At 37.0% G+C, this 21376-nt stretch overlaps 1 protein-coding gene across 7 annotated transcripts in view; it reads left to right on the top strand.

The window, feature by feature from the left end:
* KIAA1468 (RAB11-binding protein RELCH) overlaps positions 1–21376 on the top strand; it is a 75618-nt gene that overhangs the window by 28691 nt on the left and 25551 nt on the right. For 6 of the 7 annotated variants that reach the window (XR_005858026.2, XM_015282205.4, XM_015282204.4 and 3 more), the window contains 5 exons: positions 3216–3291; positions 3619–3714; positions 12394–12506; positions 17278–17368; positions 20914–20985. Coding sequence is in view for 6 of the 7 variants with exons in the window: in XM_015282205.4 (XP_015137691.1) it covers positions 3216–3291; positions 3619–3714; positions 12394–12506; positions 17278–17368; positions 20914–20985 (448 nt within the window). In the remaining variant the exon portion in view is untranslated. Of the gene's footprint in view, positions 1–3215; positions 3292–3618; positions 3715–5449; positions 11352–12393; positions 12507–17277; positions 17369–20913; positions 20986–21376 lie in introns of those variants that run through there. The other variant, XM_046937824.1, reaches the window with a different exon arrangement.

Below are 21376 nucleotides of genomic sequence, written 5' to 3'. Positions count from 1 at the left end.
CAGAAATGTATGTGTGATATTCTGTGCAGATAGAAAAATGTATAGAAGCTGAAAATTACTTTCCCTGCTCGCACCCCTCCAAAACAAAAAAGTAGCTACCCTTGCTAATAATTAACTTTGCTTGCAAATCCTATGTGTCTTGTAAGTTCTTACATGAATCCTGGGAGATGAAGGCAGTTTTGTTTTTTTTTTTTTTAGAATGAAGCAGCAGGAAAGATATTTACTTTCTGAATACAGTAGGTTAGTGTTACTACTCATTTCATCTGTTCTAATTGAACTGGTTAGTGCTTAGTAAGAAAGTAGAACTCAGGTGAGACTTATCTGAGTTTTTTTTCAGTGATTCCATTTAAACTTTCAGGATTTGTTTATTTTTTTATTTCTTTCATATTCTAGCTGCACACTGAAGCTATGTAATAATCAAAATTTGTACCTGTCATACATTTATGACTGTAAATTTGCATGCTTGCTTTCATCTGTGCCTTCTTGCAAGTTTCTTTTTGTTTGGAGTAATTGGGAGTGCTGGGAGGAATTAAGAACGCAAATGGTAGATTGATGGTTTGGAGATAGTAGAGGGTGGGTATTAAAATAGGATGAGATCTATGAATAAGGAAGGAGTTCCAGAGGAATGCATGACAGGTCTATAGAATAGCAAAGTTAATTTGTTTTGCTGGCTCACAGGTCTTTAAAATCCATGTGCAATGATTTATGGCTGCTGCAGCAATTTTTTTTTTTTTTTAAGAAAAACATCTACACTGAACAAAACCTTCAGCCTACGTGGAGTCCATTAACTTCAGAGATCCACTGATACAGCGCTTGCTGCAGAATAATGTGTGTGTAATATGTAGCTATTTTGGTACTGAACTTCCTATTTTATGTGCCAGCGAAGGATAAAAAGAAACAGTATTTGATAGTGTTTCATAGACTCATATCTCTGAACTGACTTCCTGAAAGAATTATATTCTTAAACAATGCTGCTTCTTCCACAGATCTCAAGATACTTACATACTGCATATATATTTCATTCAGTCTAAGGCAGTTATTTGTAGAAAACAATTACTACAGTTTATTCAAGAGGTGTTAAAAAGCTGCATTAAAAGCTAGGAGTCGGTTCTCAAAGACAAGACTGTTACTACTGTAGCTAGAGGATGGATTCTTGGCATAAATCTTAACCAGATGGGAAAAGATGATGGGAGAGCAAGTGAGCCTGCTTGATGTGACTGCAGTAGGAACAGGTGTGTGTACATGCCCAAAAATGAGGACATGGGGATCCTTGGAGAAGTGCCTTGTGTAGCAGATGGAAGGAGAAAGCACTAGCAGAAGTTAAATAGGCTCCTTCGCGTATATTTATTCAACTCATTTTAGGTGTTTGGTAATTTGAACCAAATACAAGGTGTTTTCTTTATGCAGCAGTTAATTTTTCAATAAATTATCTTTTCTTTTAGTTATGTAGGGAAAAGAGCAGTCCTGGCATTTTGTCTTCATCATGCTTTCTTATATTTGAACATCTTCATTCCTAGTATCTGTTGGTCCTTGAAAAGACTTTGTACTGTCTTGGTGCAAGAGGCCTGGATTTGTCACTGTTTCTGTGAGGAGAAGCTTTATTAGATTTCATCAAAGAGAAGCTTTCTAGAATGTAAATGTAGGCAGTAGGACTCATGGAATCCATGTTACCCAGAGCTTGCTGTTAATTAACCCCTAGAGAGAAAAAAAGAAAAAAAGAGAAATGTTGTCACACTTGGTTTTCTTTCTCTGCAAAATGAGGATAGAACTTTGCCCAAATTTGAGTGTTTAATTAAGGTTTCAGGTGGATAAGAATTTGACATTCTGTGGAGTGCCAAGATAAAAATGAACAGCCAAGACAAAGGTTGGCTTTGATTCTGTTGATATTACAGTACTGCTTTGCAACACTTGCTCCAGTTCTCCCAGTGTAAATAAAGGCTAGAGTAGCATCTGCAAATATGGCATTCAGTAATGCTTTTATGCAGTAAGGGCTAGCATATTATTAAACGTTCAATTTACACATCAATAGCAAAACCTATTAAACCAAGGTCCTTCACAACTCACTACCATCTGGATCTTTTATTATTTTTCTTAAGTGAACTATTCTACAAAATGAAGCTGATTTCAATTAAAATAAGCTGACTTCATTGAAATTTAATGAGAAGAGGAAGACTATTCTGCTATATTTATCTAAATCCTTCTGGTTTAGATTAGACAGTTTTAAGTAAGAAATTAGATTCTTAACATTGGTGTTTCGTGTTTTTCTTTCATTGGTTAGAAAAGATTTATATATAACCTCCTGTAGATAATGTAACTTTGCAACCTATTGAGTAAAAATATGCATGTCCATACATGCACAATCACATGTATGTAGGCTTTTGTTCACTTAAGTTCTCAAAATAGCAATTTTAAGAGTTGAAGTATTAAAAGGTGTATTTTCCACATAAGAAAGAAATTGCTCTCTGTCTGGAGGACAAATGCTCCTTCTCTTGAAGCATGGTGGACAAAGCAATTAGATTAGCATCTAAATACAGAAGATTAAAGCATAGGATGCTGCTGCCAACAGTTGCCTGTACTATGTAATGATCAGTAATGGTTATCTGAGATCATTTCTGCCAAATTATTCTCCTTGGACAAAGTAGTTCTGAGATTGCGTTTGCTGGTTCTGTGCATGACTGTGAGGCGGTACTTCTAGAGATAAACATCAGGGATTAGACAGCAATTTAAGTTTCACTATCCATCTGAACCCAACATTTAGATTCTAGAGTGACAGTTCAGTCTGGAGTTAATGCTGAAGCTTGTAAGTGATGCACTACTCAAACTTTTTTATCCAATGTACAAAATCAGAGCATTGAGCAAAAACTGCTGGTTGCTTGCAGTATTTTTTCCTTCAGTTTGCAAAAGATTATGCTTCCTCTTGTATTGCTGTAACTTCCTTTTCTTTCTGCTTTGGTCCTGTTCTTGTCTGTGAAGCAGTCTGAAAGATATTACATTTTTAGGAACTGAAACTAACTTGTTAATTAGGACATTTATTGTTTTCTAGTTACAAACTGGAAATCATAAAAAGTGAAAGATAATTTTATACAGTTCTACTGCATGCTTCACTGAAAACACGCTGTTGAATGTTATTTTATCTAGCTGACTGGACCAGAGTGGAAGTCATTACCTTTCTAATCTGTACTTTCCCTCACCCTCCCTTTTTGATGATATTTCAGGAAATTGTCACCAGCTTTCCATCAAGCACTACTGTCTTTCTGTCGAATGTCAGCAGATAGTCGCTTGGGATCAGAGGTACGTTTTCCGCTTAGCACGAACTACAAGATTTCTTATTCTGTGTGATAGCAGTAGTTAAAGCAACAATTGTTCTGTTTCAAGACTTATTAAGGTGCATGGAAAGGTAAGTTTGTGAGCATGAAAATTAAGAAAAAAGGATTTTAGCTAAAATATGCTACCTAGTTATAGCTATGTAATTACTGGGAAATTTTGAGTTTCAACAAATGAATTCATGCTTTTGAAGTTAGCCCAAGCGTACAAGTTACTATGAGTAACCCATCAAAAAGGATGTTTTTCTGTTCCTGTGCTTCAGTTAAAAATGTAAATGTACTCTTTTTTTTCTAGGTATCTCGAATTGCTGACAGTGAGAAAAGTGTCATGCTAATGTTGGGACGCTGCCTGCCTCATATTGTTCCTAATGTGCTGCTTGCTAAGCGAGAGGTGAGGAACCTGACAGTTTTGCTTTTCATTTTTACCAGGATGCTTTCTTCATTTTGAAGATGTTACTTGCAATCATGTTCTTACTTTTGTGCATGCATCTCTGCTTCTAGAGAATGGTTTTGCACCTGTGCCAGGTGAGTTCAGTAAACCTGCATGATGGTATCTTAGTATTTGTTCCTTTGCTTAAGGCACCCGTTAGTGTTCAGCAGCACTAACTCTTACTGTAGGTCCATCCATTTGTGGTAGCACAAGTATTTTTGTTAAAGAAGGCTGTGGTTGATGTGTGTCACAAAGAACAGAAGATGAAGTTCAGAAACTAAATTTAGTTTATTTCCTCACTTTTGAAGAGAATTAATACTCAGGCTATTTTGCAGCACTATATACTTTTATATAATAATATACTATAATTTTGAAAAAATTTTAGTCTTTCTCTTGAAGATCCATATATCAGCCAAGACAGTGTTCATCAAAAGCACCTCTTCATAAGAAAATTCCCAATCTTGTTCATGCATTTTCCTTAAATTTGTAGTGAAACTAAATAAAATTAAGAAAATGTCATGTTTGTTTTGATTCTAAATGAAGTAGGTGTTCTGTATAGTCATTCGTACTGTGTGCCATAGAAAAGGAAGGTGGTGATTGAGGATGGGGGAAAGAAATGCTGTTATGCTTTGCTGTAAGTATTGCATGCTATTAAAAGCATGTAAGGAAAAAAAAAAGCAGAAATTCAGCTGCCCTATATTTAACCCTAAAAAGGGGGATTAAAATGGCATATTTTTTGAATAAGCTTTAGTCCTTGTTGAGGGGACCTACAGTACGGTACATTCAGTAGGGCTTATTGCATAAATTTGTTTTAAGGCTTTTAAAACTCCTTTAGAAATTTGTACTGATCCTATAATGTAAAATTTAGCAGCATACAAGCAATTATTAGTGGTTGATATGGTCAACTTGACGTGTTCCACGCTTTGACTATGGATGTACTGTATTTGAAGGTGTCATGCTATATAAACTATATTAAAGGGTCATGGAGGGTGGAGTGCAGCAGGACTTTTGTTTGCTGCTCATGGAAAAGATTTTGTTAGTAATCTTTCAGAAGTAATTCTATGAATGTTCTAGGATCAGTGCTTAATTTCTGATTTCTTAATTACTCCTTCCCTCTGCTTGGCAGGATGTAGTATTTTGGCTTATTACAGCTTGTAGCATAATCTGTGCAGTACACTTAATATTTCTGTGACCTTTTAGGCTATTTCCTACTTACTTTGTTTTACAGTTGAAATACATTTGTTTACATATATTTTTGCCTTGAATGAATCGTCTGTTTCAATTTGACTGAAAATCTCAAAATTGAGGATTTTGTAATTGGATTGCGTGGATGCTTAACGTTCTGAGAATTGAAATTTTCCTTAAGACATGGTTATTCTTAGTTATTGCTCATTGGTATAACTATTGTAATGTTCCTTTACATTTAGTTACAGTATTTGAAGGACATCCTGGGTAGACAATCTGTTGGTATTTTTAAACATTAGCATTATGAAAAGCCAAATTAAGATCTACAAGTAATGAATAATTGGCTCAGAGGCTGGTGTCGAGGCAGAAACTTTGGGTTCCTTGATCATGGCGCAGTTTACTCAGCCTTTGACCTGTTGTCTGTGCATGGAACCCACCTATCACAAAGGGGGAGACGAATCCTATTGCAGGAGCTAGCAGGGCTTATCAAAAGAGGTTTAAACTAGCTACAGTGGGGAAAGGGGACAAAACAGGGCTCACCAGAGATGAGCCTAGGGGAGCAATGCTTGAGCTGGGGGTGAGGCATATGACACAGCAGAAGTACATCTACACCAACGCACGCAGCATGGGCAACAAGCAGGAGGAGCTGGAAGCAATTGTGCGTCAGGCTAACTATGACCTAGTTGCTATCACTGAAACATGGTGGGACCCACTCCCATGACTGGAGTGCTGTGATGGATGGTTACAAGCTCTTCAGAAGGGATAGAGAAGGAAGGAAGGGTGGTGGTGTGGCCCTTTATATTAAAGAGTGTTTTGATGTTGAAGAGCTTGGGGTTGGGAATGATGAAGTTGAGTGTCTATGGATAAAGATCAGGGGGAAGGCATGTAGGGGCAACATCTTGGTGGGGGTCCGTTACAGACTGCCTAATCAGGATGAGGCATTCTATGAGCAGCTTGTGGAAGGTGTGTGATCGCCATCGCTCATTCTCTTGGGAGACTTCAACTTCCCTGATATATGTTGGAAATATAATACAGCACAGAGGAAGCAGTCCAAGAGGTTTCAAGAGTGCGTGGAAGATAGCTTCCTTACACAGCTGGTACGAGAGCCTATAAAACCTGGGTGTGTAGTTTGCAATAATGCTTCTTGCATATGAGCAGCTTGAGTTAATAAAACTTCATCTGCTGAATCTCACTCCTGAAATATGTTTACCACTTAAAACTAAAGTACATTTATTTAAAATAAAACAATCACCTTGCTTCTATTTGTCTGGAGGTAAAACATAAAGATTCCTCTGTCTAAATTTTAGAAAAAAGCTGTCATTTAATTTTTTATGGTTACAATCAGTTCACATCTGCAAATTATAATCAGTTCTTGATTGATCTGTCATCCTTAATGAGATCTAAGAATCAATGTCTTTCTCTCATGCAATGGGAGGTACCTTGCTTGTGTGTTCATGCTCTGTGCTCTGCAGTATGTACTTGTCTAGCTGAATTTAGGCCACAGTAAAGTTTTTAGTTTAGTATCAGGATCTTGTTCTCAAGAAACATTCTTCCATGACTATTCTTACCCTTCAGTTCATTGTTATTTCAAGGTTAGTTTGTCTAACTTTTAAGCTTTCATTTGTGTAATGCAAACTTAGCAAAATGATAACAGTAATAGCTTACTGAATGTCCTCCACTAATTTTTTTATATTGGAAAACTTCTACTTACATAGAATCATACTAAGAACAGAGTTGTTTGCGAAGTTGAAGGGAAAGATAATGCTGAATGTGCAAACTTCAAGTGCCGTTCACTGCAAGAAGAAAGTAATGCTGTGGATCTAAAGTTGTTTTCATTAACATATAGTAACTACACATAGACATTACTAAGGTACCTTTATTCTCTGACAGGTTTTATAGGTTATATTCTCTTAAAACATAATTGTGCTGATTTTCACCAGAGTCTTATCCTCTGAAGTCATAAAATACTGGCTTTGTTAAAATAAATAAAATTTAAAAACAGCCACAGACACAAAAACAATACTGTGTTTGGTAGTCCTCCTAAGTGAATGTTTGCAGAAGTCGCACCAAGTAGATGTAATGACTGTTTGTTCTGATTGTGTATTGATAAATGTATATAAATTTGAATTCCCAGGCATGAAAGCTGTCAGCCATCCGTCTCTTCCAGAAGACTTTCTATTTTAGGGGGGAGAGTTATAGTGGGGCTGGGATAAAGAAGTGTAATAGAGGAGAAGATAAAAATTTAATGAGCAATTACTTTTTCTAATACTTAGTACAACATAGGCTGAGTTAGGCTCTTGTAGATGGTGCTTCTGTAAATAGGGCTGTTGGTCTGAGGCCTGTTTGCTGCTGCTTCTCCCATATATGCATTTTGTTTTTCATTTGTCTTCCCACGTAAGAGAGGCAGAACCATTATTCCTTCTTTAGTTCACATCTCAGAATATGAATTGATGAGGTAGTTTTCTTGGAATTAAATAGCTGAAGATTGCCAAGCATCCTCTTCATCTCTAGTCTTTCAGCACTATGTACTTGAATAAAATATACATGATTAATGGATTCAAGCAGTTGTATTTAATGTTCTGACTTGAATTGCCAGTTACTACTTTTATTATAGTATGCAGCTTTTTCAAATAAACAGATAAAAACAAAGAATTACAGGGGTTTTTTTACGTGCTTATATCTGCATTGATTCTTATGTAACAGCGTCCTTTGGGGATCCATGAAAGTCTTAATTTGAATCCTGGAATAACAGTCTCATCCCATGAACCACCATTAGAGTTACAATTATTTTTAATATCAAGTAGTACGCATTTCCAAGTCATGTATTAATCCTACCATTTTTCATTTTCAGTCTAAAAGGATGAATTTGGAGTATATAGTCTCTTGTGCAAGGATGTAACTGTTTATTCTCTAGTACCTGCAGCTGTTTCAGTTGCTTCAATCAATTTTATTTGCTTTACTGACTTTCAGAGACAGAATCACAAAATTGTAGAGGTTTGAAGGGACCTCTGGAGGTTGAGTCCAGCCTCCCTGCTAAGGCAGGTTCCCTAGAGTAGATTGCACAGGAAAGCATCCATGTGAATATCTCCAGAGAAGGAGTTTCCCCAACCTCTCTGGGCAAGCCTGTTCCAGTGCTCTGTCACCCTCACAGGAAAGAAGTTTCTCTTCACGTTTGTGTGGAGTTTCCTGTGTTCCAGTTTGTGCCTGTTGTCTCTTGTCCTGTCACTGGGCATTACTAAAAACAGCCTGGCCCCATCGACTTGACTTCTACCCTTTAGGTATTTATACATACTGATAAGATCCCCCGTCAGTCTTCTCCAGGCTGAAGAGTCCCAGATCTCTCAGCCATTCCTCGTAAGGGAGATGCTCCAGGCCACTCATCTCTGTGGCCCTCCACTGGACTCTTCCAGTAGCTCCCTATCTTTCTTGAGCTGAGGAGCCCAAAACTGGATGCAGTACTCCAGAGGTAGCCTCGCCAACACAGAGCAGAGGGGGAGGATCACCTCCCTCTACATGCTGGCTACATTTTTCTTAATGCTGTTGATCTTCTTGGCCATGAGGGCACACTGTTGGTCAAGCTGTTACATTACAAAAAAAGATTTCATGTGAACCAGTGCTACAACCAGTGCTACAACAGCCCCTTCCAATCTGGCTTTGAGTGCTTCCAGGGATGGGGCATCCACAGATTCTCTGGGCAGCCTGTGCCACTGCCTTATTGCCCTCTGAGTAAAGAATTTCTTCAAAAAACCTAAATCTCTCTTTTAGTTTCAAGTCATTACCCATTGTCTTATAACTACACTCTAAGTCCTTCTCCAATTTTCCTGTAGGTAGTTTTTAGGTACTAGAAAGCCTCAGTGAGATCTCTCTGGAGCCTTCTTATCTCTAGGCTGAACAGCCCCAGTTCTCTCAGCCTCTCTTCATACAAGAAGTACTCCAGCACTCTGAAATCAATCACAACTTCATCCTGGTTTATTTATCATTGCTTTCACCTATTTACCACTTTACTGCATTTAACATCTGAAATAATAAAAGGATGACAATTCCAAACTATGAAAGTAACCAATCTTGACGTTTAATGCTAATTGCATTTATTAATTGAGGTAGTTATATTACTGACAAGCCTTTCAACAAAAAAGACATCAACAATGTCTTTTTTTTTGTCATCAACAACAATTAATTGGATATCTCACAGATACAAACTGCATCAAATGCAAACTTAACTTTTCAGTAGTGGGAGTGAGACCTCCAGTGTGTGGTATTTTATTTCCAGGTGTTTTTGTTAAGTCACAAATTGTGGGATTGACATAGTGGCAGACACCTTGGCATCTAATGAGAAAAGAGTATCTCAGTTCTTAGAATCGCTCTTTCTGGTATTGTTTACTGGCACTAACAGCAACTAATAATGGTTTTCCTAAGTCATGGGAAAAGGGAATGGTGACTTTGGTAATGAACTGGATGTTTAGGAATGGTCTCAAATTAAATGGAGAAGGGATTTTAAGCTTGTAATGTATAACCATGAGCACAACTGTTATTCCTTCCTAGGGAAGGCAGAATGTTTCAAATAGCATTGGAGGTCCTTTCCTTGATTAGACAAATGCTAGTTCTATTCTGTTATTAGAAAATGTGCGATTTTCTACACTGTTCCTCTGCTGTTTTGGGGACTGAAAAATAGGGGATTTATCCAAGAAGTATACATCTAAGGAATGGCCCTTAGCAGCAGAAAGGAATGATCTTGTACCTGTCTGTAAGTTAGTTTTGTACAGCTGTATTCTAAATCATCCTGAATATCCTGACATGAATCTGTCTGTCCCTTTAGAAACCTTCAGGATGTTTCACTTGATCTATCTAGTCCATCTGTGAGCATAGTTTTTTCTTCTTGACCTAGTGCGAGTCCCTTTCCTTTCCAGTTTTATATTCTTACCCATGAAGTCTATAGGAAACACAAAACACTGTTCAAGACTTCTCGCTCTTTCTCTGCTCACCTTAATAGAAGGAACTGTAGCTGCAGCGATGCAGAGAACACTTTCTTCTCCCATAGTATGCATGAAAGAATGGCCAATGGACAAGAAAATACAGCTAATTCCTTCAGCTATAATAACCAGCTTTCTGCAAGGTAAAGAATCAGCCTTGTATCTGCCTCCATGTCAGTGATGTTAGGTAATTCATTAGTCTTCATGTAGGTGAATGTTCAGGAACGTTTTCCCCTCGTATAGATTCAATAGGGAAAGGAAGAGGCAACAACTGTACTAACTCCCTTTAACCTGGAAAGAAGCTTTTTTAAAAAAAAAATAATAAAATAATCATGGCTCTTTTAAAATGTAGTGGAAGTTCTGAGTAAGCAATTGAGATTTTTTGATGAGGTACTCAGACATACTAGGAAAGTGGGGTCAGGGTGATGGTTTCAACAGATGAATCAAAAGCACCATGACAATGTGCATCCTATTTCAAATATTTTTAAAAATCTATATAAAGAATACTTGCAGGATTATTAGTATGATATGAACTTAGAACAGATTGCAGAAAGTTGTATCTCAGTAGAGTAATATAGTTATTTTTGGTATAAGTGTTTTCCAGGTGCTATAATCAATATGATGAAGTTAGAAATTAAGTTTTGTATATGGAAAGTGCAATCTGAGTTCATCTTTAAAAGATCTTATCTTAATCTATAAGTATTAGTATTTAGAATGGTATTTTTTGGTAATTTTTTTTAGAATCTTTTTGAGTTAAAACAGTGCTTGCAAGAGAGAAAGTGCTTCTCTGGACTACAGAGCAAAAGTAAATAGGTTAAACTTCCTGCCTTCTCAGAACTTTAAACAGGAGCAAATACTGAGTGTTAAGTATACAACGAATAAAACGAGCATTCAAATTCTAGAGGGAAGGGAGCTTTCACTCAAAGAAAGCTTTTTAGGTCTTTTTGCAGTAACATTTGTAATGTTTAGCTTTGATACAGACTTTCAAGTCACATTATTTTACGTTGTTCTAAACTCATATAAAAACAAAACCAAACTCTAGTTCATGGTACGATACTGGAAAAAAGGAATGTCTAAATTGCTCAGGTGTATTTTTCATTTCTCCTTCTGTATTTCTAGATTTTTTTTCAAGTGAGCAGTGTGATGTTTCTATCTGCACTCCTCTGTCTTATTGTAAATTCCCTATTGCATACTATTGTTGCATTAAATGTTGCCAGAATATCTCCTAGAATGTTGAAACGCATCTTATGACACATCTTGACTATTTTCAGTGGGGGGAAAAAGGCAGGATCTTGTGCAATACTGTAAAACAGAGCATTGTTCTGTATTTATAGTGAACGTAGCACTGGGTATTTAGGAAAATCAGGGTTGAGCTTGTTCAATAGCCTTACTTCTCGAGAGCATCAAGAATACGTCTCTTTGAATGTCTGCAAGCAGAATTTGGTGAAGTTTTTATCGTTTCTATATATGTTTCTAAACTTTGTATAACTTCTCCTGGTGATTTAAAACATGTTTTTCAGTGTCCTTGGTGTCCTTGCTTGTCACTGCTCGTTAATTTGCAGAAAGCTTGTCTGTTGAAAGTAGCTCAAAGTGTGCACTGGGGAAGTCTTCTGGGTCCTTGCCTGTTTTCTCTGCAGACACATCGGTTTGTCTTGATCTTCTCCTCACAAATTCCTATTGTGATGTTTCTGTCTATAAGACACTAAAATCGTCTAGAAATTTGTGTCTTCCAAACTGGGCTGGAAGATCCATGATAGGGACTTCCAGACCACGTTTTCAAACATTCACTTTGAAGGCATACAGAGAAAAAGATATTTGCTGCTATGAACAATGGTTTTTTTTTTTTTTTTTAAATTAAAGTTTTGCATGGTGTTTTATTGGTAATTTGTTCAGTAAGAAAATTGAATTGCTTCAAAAACAAAATTTGGTCTCGGATCTCGCCTCTTTATTGGGAGAAACAACAAGAAAACAAACGAGGGGAACACTTTAATTATATACTTCACAGTCAACACAAAATAGGGGACATTTGTCTGCAGTCATCTTTACCAATGTATGTTCCTCAGTGCTTATTCAAACTTGTGCACAAAACTGTGTACATGCTTAACTGGTGATTTTGCCTTTAACTCTACAGTAGCTGTGTTCCGCAGAGGTCTGTGGAGCTTCCTTAGTTCATTAGGTAGTGGAGAAATGTAAACCATGGTCCTCTAACTCCGGTTAAAAGTGACCTGTGTATGTTAATTGTAATTTTTTTGCAGAATTTTTTGTGTATATGTAAATCTTTCCTAGCAGGAAAATAATTCTAACTTTCACAAACCTTCATTTTGTTCAGGTCACTTTTATAAGAGGTCAGGACTCCAAAACGTCTTCTCTAAGTGTTTTGATGTTATGTGGCTAGATTAATCTTCTTAGTTTCTTTTGCCGTTAATGAATATATGCCCAAAGCATGTTTACTTTGTTTGGTTTTCCCCTACCTGCAACTTTTTAGGAACTGATCCCACTCATACTGTGTACAGCCTGCCTTCATCCCGAACCCAAAGAGAGAGATCAGCTTCTACACATACTGTTCAATTTGATCAAACGACCAGATGATGAGCAAAGGTGTGTTTGCGTTTGTGCATTGCGGGACAAGAAGGAACGTTTTTTTTCTTTGTCAAAGAAACAGAACTAATAGAAACTGGATATTATTGGATGATTTTAACCAGGTTTCTCTTTAGCTGATGTTTCACTGGTATGATGTTTACAAATTTATGTGGACTTTGGGACTTTGCATTGTCATAAACTGTACTTTCTTGAATTTCAGTACTAGAATGCGGTAAGCTACAGTGTAATGTTTCTTCTGCTTAAAGATGATCTGGGATGTTCTCTGTTAAAATAAGCTTTAAAATCATAATTCATAGTAATGGTAGTTAAAGGAATCAAAGCAGCTGCCTTAGCGTATCTTACGTATCTATATGGTTGTAAGTTAACTACCATGTGTAGTGTGGGAAAATAGTTTGAAAAAATAGCGTTCTTTCTACTTGTAGTTCAATACTATGGTAGCAATAAAAATTCAGTAGGCTGAAGCAATTATTTAACTTTGATAAGTGTTAAGAGCTCTGTTTTACTTTAGCTGAGACTTTGGAGCAAAGAATACTTTCTACTGTGCTTTATAAATACAGTTATTTCTTTTAGTCAGGAAGTCTGATTTTATACCAGTGTTGGCAAGATTATCCTTAGGGTTGAAAGACAGTACGCTAGCTGGTATGTCATCTTTACTAATTGTGAAAAGGTTTTTCATATCTGCAGATGTACAGCTCTTCCAGTATTTTCGTTACAAGATGTTTGGCAGAGCATCTGTATCTACTGTTGCTCTATTCTGTCTTAAGACAAAACTGGTTTGAACGAAATAAATGGAAAGTATTTCTTCTGAAGGTTCTCTGCAAGTCAAATGTTCTGATCTTTTTCTAATTTTTTTCCATGGTAAAACTTAAATAAGAACAGCTTGTAGTACAGTAGTACCATGCAGATTGAAGTTGCATCAAGAAGCGGTCCTTGTTCTACTTCAAACTCTTTAGAAATTTGCTTCTGAAAATTCTGCTGTTATCTAAAATGTTTTGAGTGTCCCATACAGGCTGTGAAGCGAAGATTATTTTGTGATGGAGAGGGAAGTTGCATTTCACTTGTAATCTCTTGTAGTTTATTTGTCACAAGACTATGGCCTGTCTTAGCTGTTTATGGGCTTGTTATGTCCAGCAGCTAAAAAAGAGGAAAGTCCAAGTTGCTTTTTTTCCCCAAAGTTGTTCATCCTTTGTTGTGAATAGAGATTTATATCTAAGAATAAGTTGCTTTCATTAGAAATTTGGGAAGAATGTTCCCTTATGCGTTCCAGGGGTTATGATAGAACATGCCATATCACACATCATGTCATTTATGTACACAGAAATTGTGGTTTATTTTAGTGTAGCCATAGCACCTGACTGAAGCATAAGTAACATTCCATCAAATAAAAAAAACTTTGAATAAAAGTTAGAGAATACTTTTTCAGAACTCATTTCAGCCATCTTTTTAATATTTAAGTAATGTGTTTATATGAAAGTATATCATGAATTCCTGCTTTTTATCTAAAAAAAATTAGGTAATGTTTTAGCAGTCTTGTGCACTATTAAATGAGCAAAGATACATTTAACCACCAGAACAATTATGTTAATCAGCTCTTACATTATTCAGTCACCTTTTGCCATGCTGTACAGGCCTATGTTCTACATTAAAGTAGCAGATAATATAAAGATGACTTTTTTTAGTTTGTTAAATACAAGAGACACGTTTATAATATTCAACACATAAAAATAAGCCTTCTACTTACTATAAGTGGTTGGCTTATAAAGTATGCTAACCGTTATGTGGAAAGCTTGTGTTATACTTGCTTCTGTGAAAGACATTTTGGTGCTTGCAGATGTAGCATTTCGCCATAGTTTTGTATGCTTGTTGTATTTAACAAGCCCACTTTTAACCTGAGGGGTCTACTTGTTAATGCACTATTTGCATTTTCTAAATGCATATAAAATTCTCTTCTGAAAAGGAACAAACATGTTGTAGTTTTACTTCTTTTTGGACAATTACATTGTTTTTGGAAGCCAGGGAGCCATGAAGAAAGCAGATTAATGTTAGGGTTTTCTATGAGAAGCTTAAAACATAGTTTGTAATGTGACCTTTTGAGAAGATCTGCAGGTATTATATATAGAAACAGCGCTCTTAATGAAGTCAGTACATTATGCTTAGTGTGACTGGTATGTCTTTTCATATGTTATATAATACCATCGTGCAAAATGCACGTAACTTAAAAACATATTATGGAAAACTCTAGTAAGCAAGCTTTCAATACAGAAGTGAAAAAAGACTCTGAACTCTGTATTATAAAATTGAATTGCTTACCAGTGCATACAACCACTTAAAACCTCTAGAATGAGTTATTATTAAACTGTTCTGCTCTAACTCCTGCCATGCTCCTTTAGTCTTATTCTTGATTTTGCTTTGCTTTCTGTACTGATGAAGCAAAGTAGTACTCTAATGAGTAGTACTGACTTGCCTTATGTTCCCATTTAGCAGATTTAAGTACACAGTCTGAAGAGAGCTATTTGAGGAAAGCCTTCTGAGCATCCTGTTGATGAAAGGGATCATCATGACAGTAACTAGAAAAATGTTCCTCCAGTCTAGGCTGTGGTTTTTGCAGTATCTGGGTGTTAACAAACTTTGTTTCAATGAGCTAGCGCTGAGAACTTCTCCCTTTCCTTCCCTGGAAGTACTAGTCGTTGCCATATGCTTCTAGGATGCTTACAGTAAAATATTTAAAACATTATTTTTGAATAACTTTGTAAAATCTTAAAGTTCCCAACTATATCAGCAAGGCAAAAAAAAAAAAAAAAAAAAAAAGAAACAACAACAAAAAAACTGACTTGAACATTTTTGAGAAGGTTTAATGTGAAAAACAATTAATTTTCTTTCCCTTTTTCTAATGCAGTAGATTTCAGATGATTGTTGCATCCTCCAATTTGCTATTAATACATTATGAAAGTATGTTCTGTTACCCAGTTATGGGATTAGGTGCAGCATGTAGATCAAGAACCAAAGGCACTTGAGTATGTCTTTTGTATGCCATAGAATTTGCAATTACCACAAGCTTTTGTCTCCATATTGCTATCGCAAATCAGCTTTTGGTTTTGATTGATTTCTTGAGCCTTATCTAATCATCTGTTTGGTTTTCCCTGAACCTTTTTTACCGTGTTCAAAGGTCTAATTCTCTGCATGTGGTAGAGAGGGGAAAAATAAGTAATTAATTGTTTTGGGTGGTTTTAAAAATGCTGGAAAAAATCTTTTAGGTAGACTATTTCTCCTTTAAAATACTCTGAAAGTGAACATCTCTCTTTTTGGTGGAATATACTGTATTACTGGTTAAGAGATAACCAGCAGAATCTCTGCCTTTCAACCTTAAGGGCATGCTATTCACTGCAGTAATATTTAGGAGTTAAGACATGACGCCAAAATGATAACAGATTAATCGTAACTTAGTTTCCATGAGGTAATAATGAACAAATTCACATCAGTATTCTAATCTTACTGTAGAGTTGATAAAGTGAGTGTCTCTAGTCCACGTATTATCATTTAAAACTATCTAAGTTCTGGTCTAAGTACTAAAACCAGACAGAACTGGTAAATTGCATGCAAAGTTGACGTGATTCCAGTCCTAAAATACCAAACTCAAAAACCCTTGCAAAATAAATACTCATTAAATAGAAGTTAAAATATCACAAAGTGCAGTTTTGCAGATGTCTGTAGTTTGGTCTCATTTTGCCTCAATCGGTGTAAAAACAAACATTCTCCCATCCCTTCAAACTTCCTTAAGTATTTTGCAATAAATTGGTCTGTCTCTAATCTTTCTGTATACATCCACTTTTTAGTATAATTTTGCACTCTACAGTATAAATAGAACCTCATTTTATGTATAGCTGCCTGTGAGGAAGGCGGTTCTTCAAGCACCTTAAATGTAGATCAGATCATGGAAAAAATATTGAGGGATTTTTCACCTCACGTATTTCTTACTCAGCTGCTTTCATTGATTGGTCATGTAGTCAGTTTATATTTTAAGGCTTTTGGATCTCAGTACTAAATAATAAATATGTTGAAGTCAGTATTTTTTTATCTCGAAAACATTTGTTGAAACGTGAAATATATTTATATATTTCTGACTTCCTATAAGGTGAGGAAAGTTTTCTTTTATTAATTAAAAGAAAAAAAGCAAAAATATAAATTAAATTACTCAGGTGATCATAGATATTACTGATTAATTGCATTCCTTTTTAATTATTTTCATCCTTTAGAGGATTTCCGACTGGAGTCCAGTAAGTTGGAAGAGATGACAGTAACTTGCACTAGGATGTTGCAAAACCATTTCATAAAAGAATTGAGTTGCTTTGAATTAAAGGTCATTAAATCCAGCAGGTACTTCTAAGTAGAATCAGTGTTGAGTAACGTAGATCCATTTATTGCATAGCAAATCATAGTATTCGGAAATAACATTTAAATGAGAGACTTAGTCAAATTTCCAATCCCAGATATTAGGAAATAAGCACTCAGAGACTTCCAAATTTGATATTCTGAGCTCTGATTCATGGAGTTTTAGATCTTCCAAGTTTCTGGAAAAGACATTAAACAGAGAACAGTAAATCAGCTTTCAATTTGAGATTTAGTCAATGTGTATGGTGTAAGATTTTGAATCTAGATGATTACCCATTGCCTGATGGTATCTGCTTCTCCTAACATAAGGAGTTAAGGCATCACATGTTATAGAACTTTACATTATAAGCAAACTAAAGTTTTAAATTTATGTTTTCAGGCAGATGATACTGACCGGTTGTGTGGCATTTGCCCGACATGTTGGACCAACACGTGTAGAAGCTGAGCTTTTACCACAGTGTTGGGAACAGGTAACAGCTTATTTTGTGCTTTACATTAGTAAATTCGTTACAACTTCATAGATGTTGAGTTCTGTTTGTTTTTAGGGGGTTGTTTCAGTTCTGTTTTTCAATAAATAACTGTTCAAGGTATTTTTCAGAATGATGTTTGTGTGCTCTTTGACCTCATTATATATACACATTGTTATGGCATGGGAAAGAATTCAGAAACAAAATTTGATAGGGTTATCTGCAGGTTGTAGTTACTTGCATGTCACATACCTGCATGCGTTATATTGAAATGCAGATATTTGTGTTACCCAACCTATTGCCAAACAAGTGTTTATAAATGTCACACAGCCATTTCCAGACCACTGGGATTCCATTGTCATTCAAAGATGTCATTTACTGATTTTATATTGTAAGTGATTAGTCCTTGGAGCAGTGTCCACGCTTCAGCTAGCTTAAGTTCTTCAGCAGAAAATTAAAGATCAAAGTAGTCTGAGATAAGTCCCCTGTAGATGAACGTAATATAAGCCTGAAGCTTACATGTGAATTCCAGGACCCCGGTGACCTTTTGCACAGGTATAATAAATTAATAGAAATAACAACCAAACCGAAAGGCTTGTTCTTTCATCTGAGATACAGAAAGAGACCAACACGAGTTCAGGTAAAAAAAAATCTTTATTTTCCTGCAATAAAGAAGAAAAGGGAGTTGATTGCTTGAAAAATGCTGAACAATTAAACCATGACGAAAGTGGTAATGCTTGCTCTGATTACAGTCTTCTTGGTGTGGTACTTATCTACTGTTTCTCTACATGCATAACTTAGCCCTTTCTGTTTTGCAATGAAGTTTCATCTTTAATAGCCTTAATGTTTTCTGACTGTACAAGTTACATATTAAATGCATAATTTGTGTGACATTTGTGTAATTAGATGCATTATGTGTTTGACTGATGACCTATAGCAATTGAACATAAACCCCAGTTTGTTTTCTTAGTCCTTCTCATGAAATTTGAAGAGAATTTGAAGGAGCTAAACTCACTTTAGGAAGAGCACATCTTCATTATAACATTTTCATGATAATTGCTGATGCACAGGATAAACCAGTCCAACTGTATCAGTGCCACCTATCAGGCTGCCAAGCCATATGACATCATGCTTTTACTTAATGCAGTTTGCCAGGCTTTGTTTGCAGTACTGAAACCAGGTCAGCATTTTCTCCAGCAAACTACCAGCTGAATCTCATTGCCCCAAAACTGAGTCTGTAGAAAGAACTCACAAATACAGTATAGTTTTCTACCTTCTTTCAGTGATGTCTTAATCATGAAGGGGTTTGTATAGTTGGACCCCAGTCAAAATCTGCTCACAGATGTAAAGGACTAGGGCCTCAGAAAATTTTACACTTTTATCTATGCATTCTGAAGCTCAGAGTAGTCAGGCTAGTCTTTGCCTTTTTTTTTTTTTACCAGCCCTTCACAGCTATACGTGTAGAATTTGCTGGCTTACCCATCTGTGTTTAGTGTGTGGATGCTAAAAGTATCCTAAGAGCTTGTAACCAATTAAATGGCACCTAAAAAATACAATACTGCTAAATAAAAACAAAGGAAAAGAAATGATAATCAATTTACAATTATGTTTACATTCTCATGGACTGATAATTTTCCCTGAATGACAAGCTTTATAGAAATTTGAGTACTTTCTTTCCTTTTTTTTTTTCCACCATGTCAATATGTCTTCACAGTATTTGGAACAGTATTTATATAGTCAGAAGTTCAGGGGGTGGAGTGTATTTGTATCTTCATTTGGTAAGATGTCACATAAGGCAAAGATAAAACGGCTATTCAAGCACCTTGCTGCATGTCCATAGCATTTGTCTGTATGCAGCACTCCAGATGCGGTGCCATCAATGCTGAGCAGAGAAGATGACATCAAGCTGTGAGGTGCATTTGACATGCCTGAGGGATGGGTTGCCATTCGGAGGGACCTAGAAAGGCTTGAGCAATGGGCCAGGAGAACCTCGTGAGGTTCAATAAATCCCAAGTGCAAGGTCTTGCACCTCGGTTGATCTCCACCAGCAATACAAAGCTGGGAGATGATGAAAGGATTGAGCACGGCCCTGCCAAAAAGGACCTGGGAGTGCTGGTGGATGGTGAGCTGGACATGAGTCAGAAATGTGCCCTTGCTGCCCAGAAAGCCAACCATTCCCTGGGCCGCATCAATAGAAGTGCGGCCAGCATGGTGAGGGAGGTGCTCCTGCCCCTCTACTCTGCGCTGGTGAGGCCTCACCTGGAGTACTGTATCCATATGTGGAGTCCGCAGTACAGGAGAAACATAGACCTGTTGGAGTGTGTCCAAAGGAGGGCCACAAAAATATTGCAAGGAATGGAACAGCACTCCTGTGAGGACAGACTGAAAGATCTGGGGCTGTTCTGTGCTTGGAGAAGGCTCTCTGAGATGACCTGATAGCAGCCTTTCAGTATCTAAAGAAGAGCCACAGGAAAGAGGGGACAGACTCTTTAGCAGGGGCTGTGGTGTTAGGACAAGGGGAAATGGTTTAGAACTAGGAGAGTGTAGATTTAGGTTGGGTGTAAGGAAAAAGTGTTTTACCGTGAGGGTGGTGTGAGGCACTGGAACAAGTTGCCCAGACGTGGTGGATGCACCCCATCCTTGGAGACTTTCAAAGCCAGGCTGCATCAGGCTCTGGGCAACCTGATCTAGCTGTGGACATCCCTGTTTATTGCAGGGAAGTTGGACTAGATGACCTTTAAAGGTCCCTTCCAACTCTTGAGGATTCTGTGATTCTCCAAGAATAATCACTCTCTTTACTTACAGATTATGTTCATCATACTGCTACTGCTGAATTCTTAGCATTCTTAACTGCAAGGGTACATTACTGTCTCAGTTTAGTATCCAGTAGGCCCTCCCTGTCTTTCTCTGCTGCTTTCCAGCCTGCTGGCCCTGAGTTTGTCCCTGTGCATGGGAGTTATTTCTGCCCAGGTGCAGCATGTCATTACACATCTTCATTATTGGCCTCATTGGCCTTCATTACTGGCCTTTAAGTGGAAAGGGGTGGCAGGCAGCATGGCAACAAGTGGTTCTTAAGAACAGGAGCTGTTTCCAGGCACATCTTAGAAACACGACATCTTTAGTCTAGACTTGGAAACGGCACTTTAAAGAATGCAAATACTTTATGGCTTGGTACCTGTGTCCTCTTTTGACCCTTAGTGCTCAGCAAGACCTGGGCAGTTGTGCTACAGTGGTTGGCTCAGATCACTAGAGGGCACTCGTGTAGTTCTTAGACGAACATTTTTACTTTGCATACATATACGCTTCCAGGAATATTCCCTCATTCTAAGCTCTCATTTACAGGACGACCAGAGAAGGCTTGTATTTGCCTAGCCTTTATGCATCAGTACAAGAATTTGAGGCTGCTTCATATGTGTCTGCAGCTTCTACAGGCACAGCTAATGTTTATCTAAGAGGTGCACGTGTATCCTTCTATTGTAGTTCATACTAACCACATTTTGCATACTGGTCACTGCAAACCAAATAGCTATTCACTTTTTCTTCACCAGATTAACCACAAATACCCAGAGAGACGGCTACTGGTAGCAGAGTCTTGTGGAGCACTAGCACCTTACCTTCCAGTAAGTATTAGTACTAACCCTTTATACTTGTAGTGAAATCAGGGTTAAAATCTGTTGCATGACTTAAATATCCAGGCAGGAACGTTATGTTTTACTTTGTCGCACATATGAGATTCAATAAACAGGAAGTGAATTATAGCAAAGGAAGGCAGGTTAGTCTGGCTATAAAATGTCTTAATGACCAGCATGGCTTGAGCAAATTTTCATAGTTTCAGTAAAAATGAAATAAATGTAGTTAGGAGCAATCAAGGAAATCACTGCTGAAAAAATAGTTGGCATGCAGTAACAGAGTTGTTCAGCTACTGTGAAATGTTTAAAGTGAAGAGACCTGCTAGTCAAAAGCAGCAGCAGAGATTAGTCAGTGGCAAAATAGAATCTGAAGCTTCAGAGG

Source organism: Gallus gallus, chromosome 2 (assembly GCF_016699485.2).
Source record: "Gallus gallus isolate bGalGal1 chromosome 2, bGalGal1.mat.broiler.GRCg7b, whole genome shotgun sequence".
Lineage (NCBI taxonomy): Eukaryota > Metazoa > Chordata > Aves > Galliformes > Phasianidae > Gallus > Gallus gallus.
The sequence above is the reverse complement of the archived record's forward strand: the minus strand, read 5'-3'. Positions and strand labels throughout refer to the sequence as shown.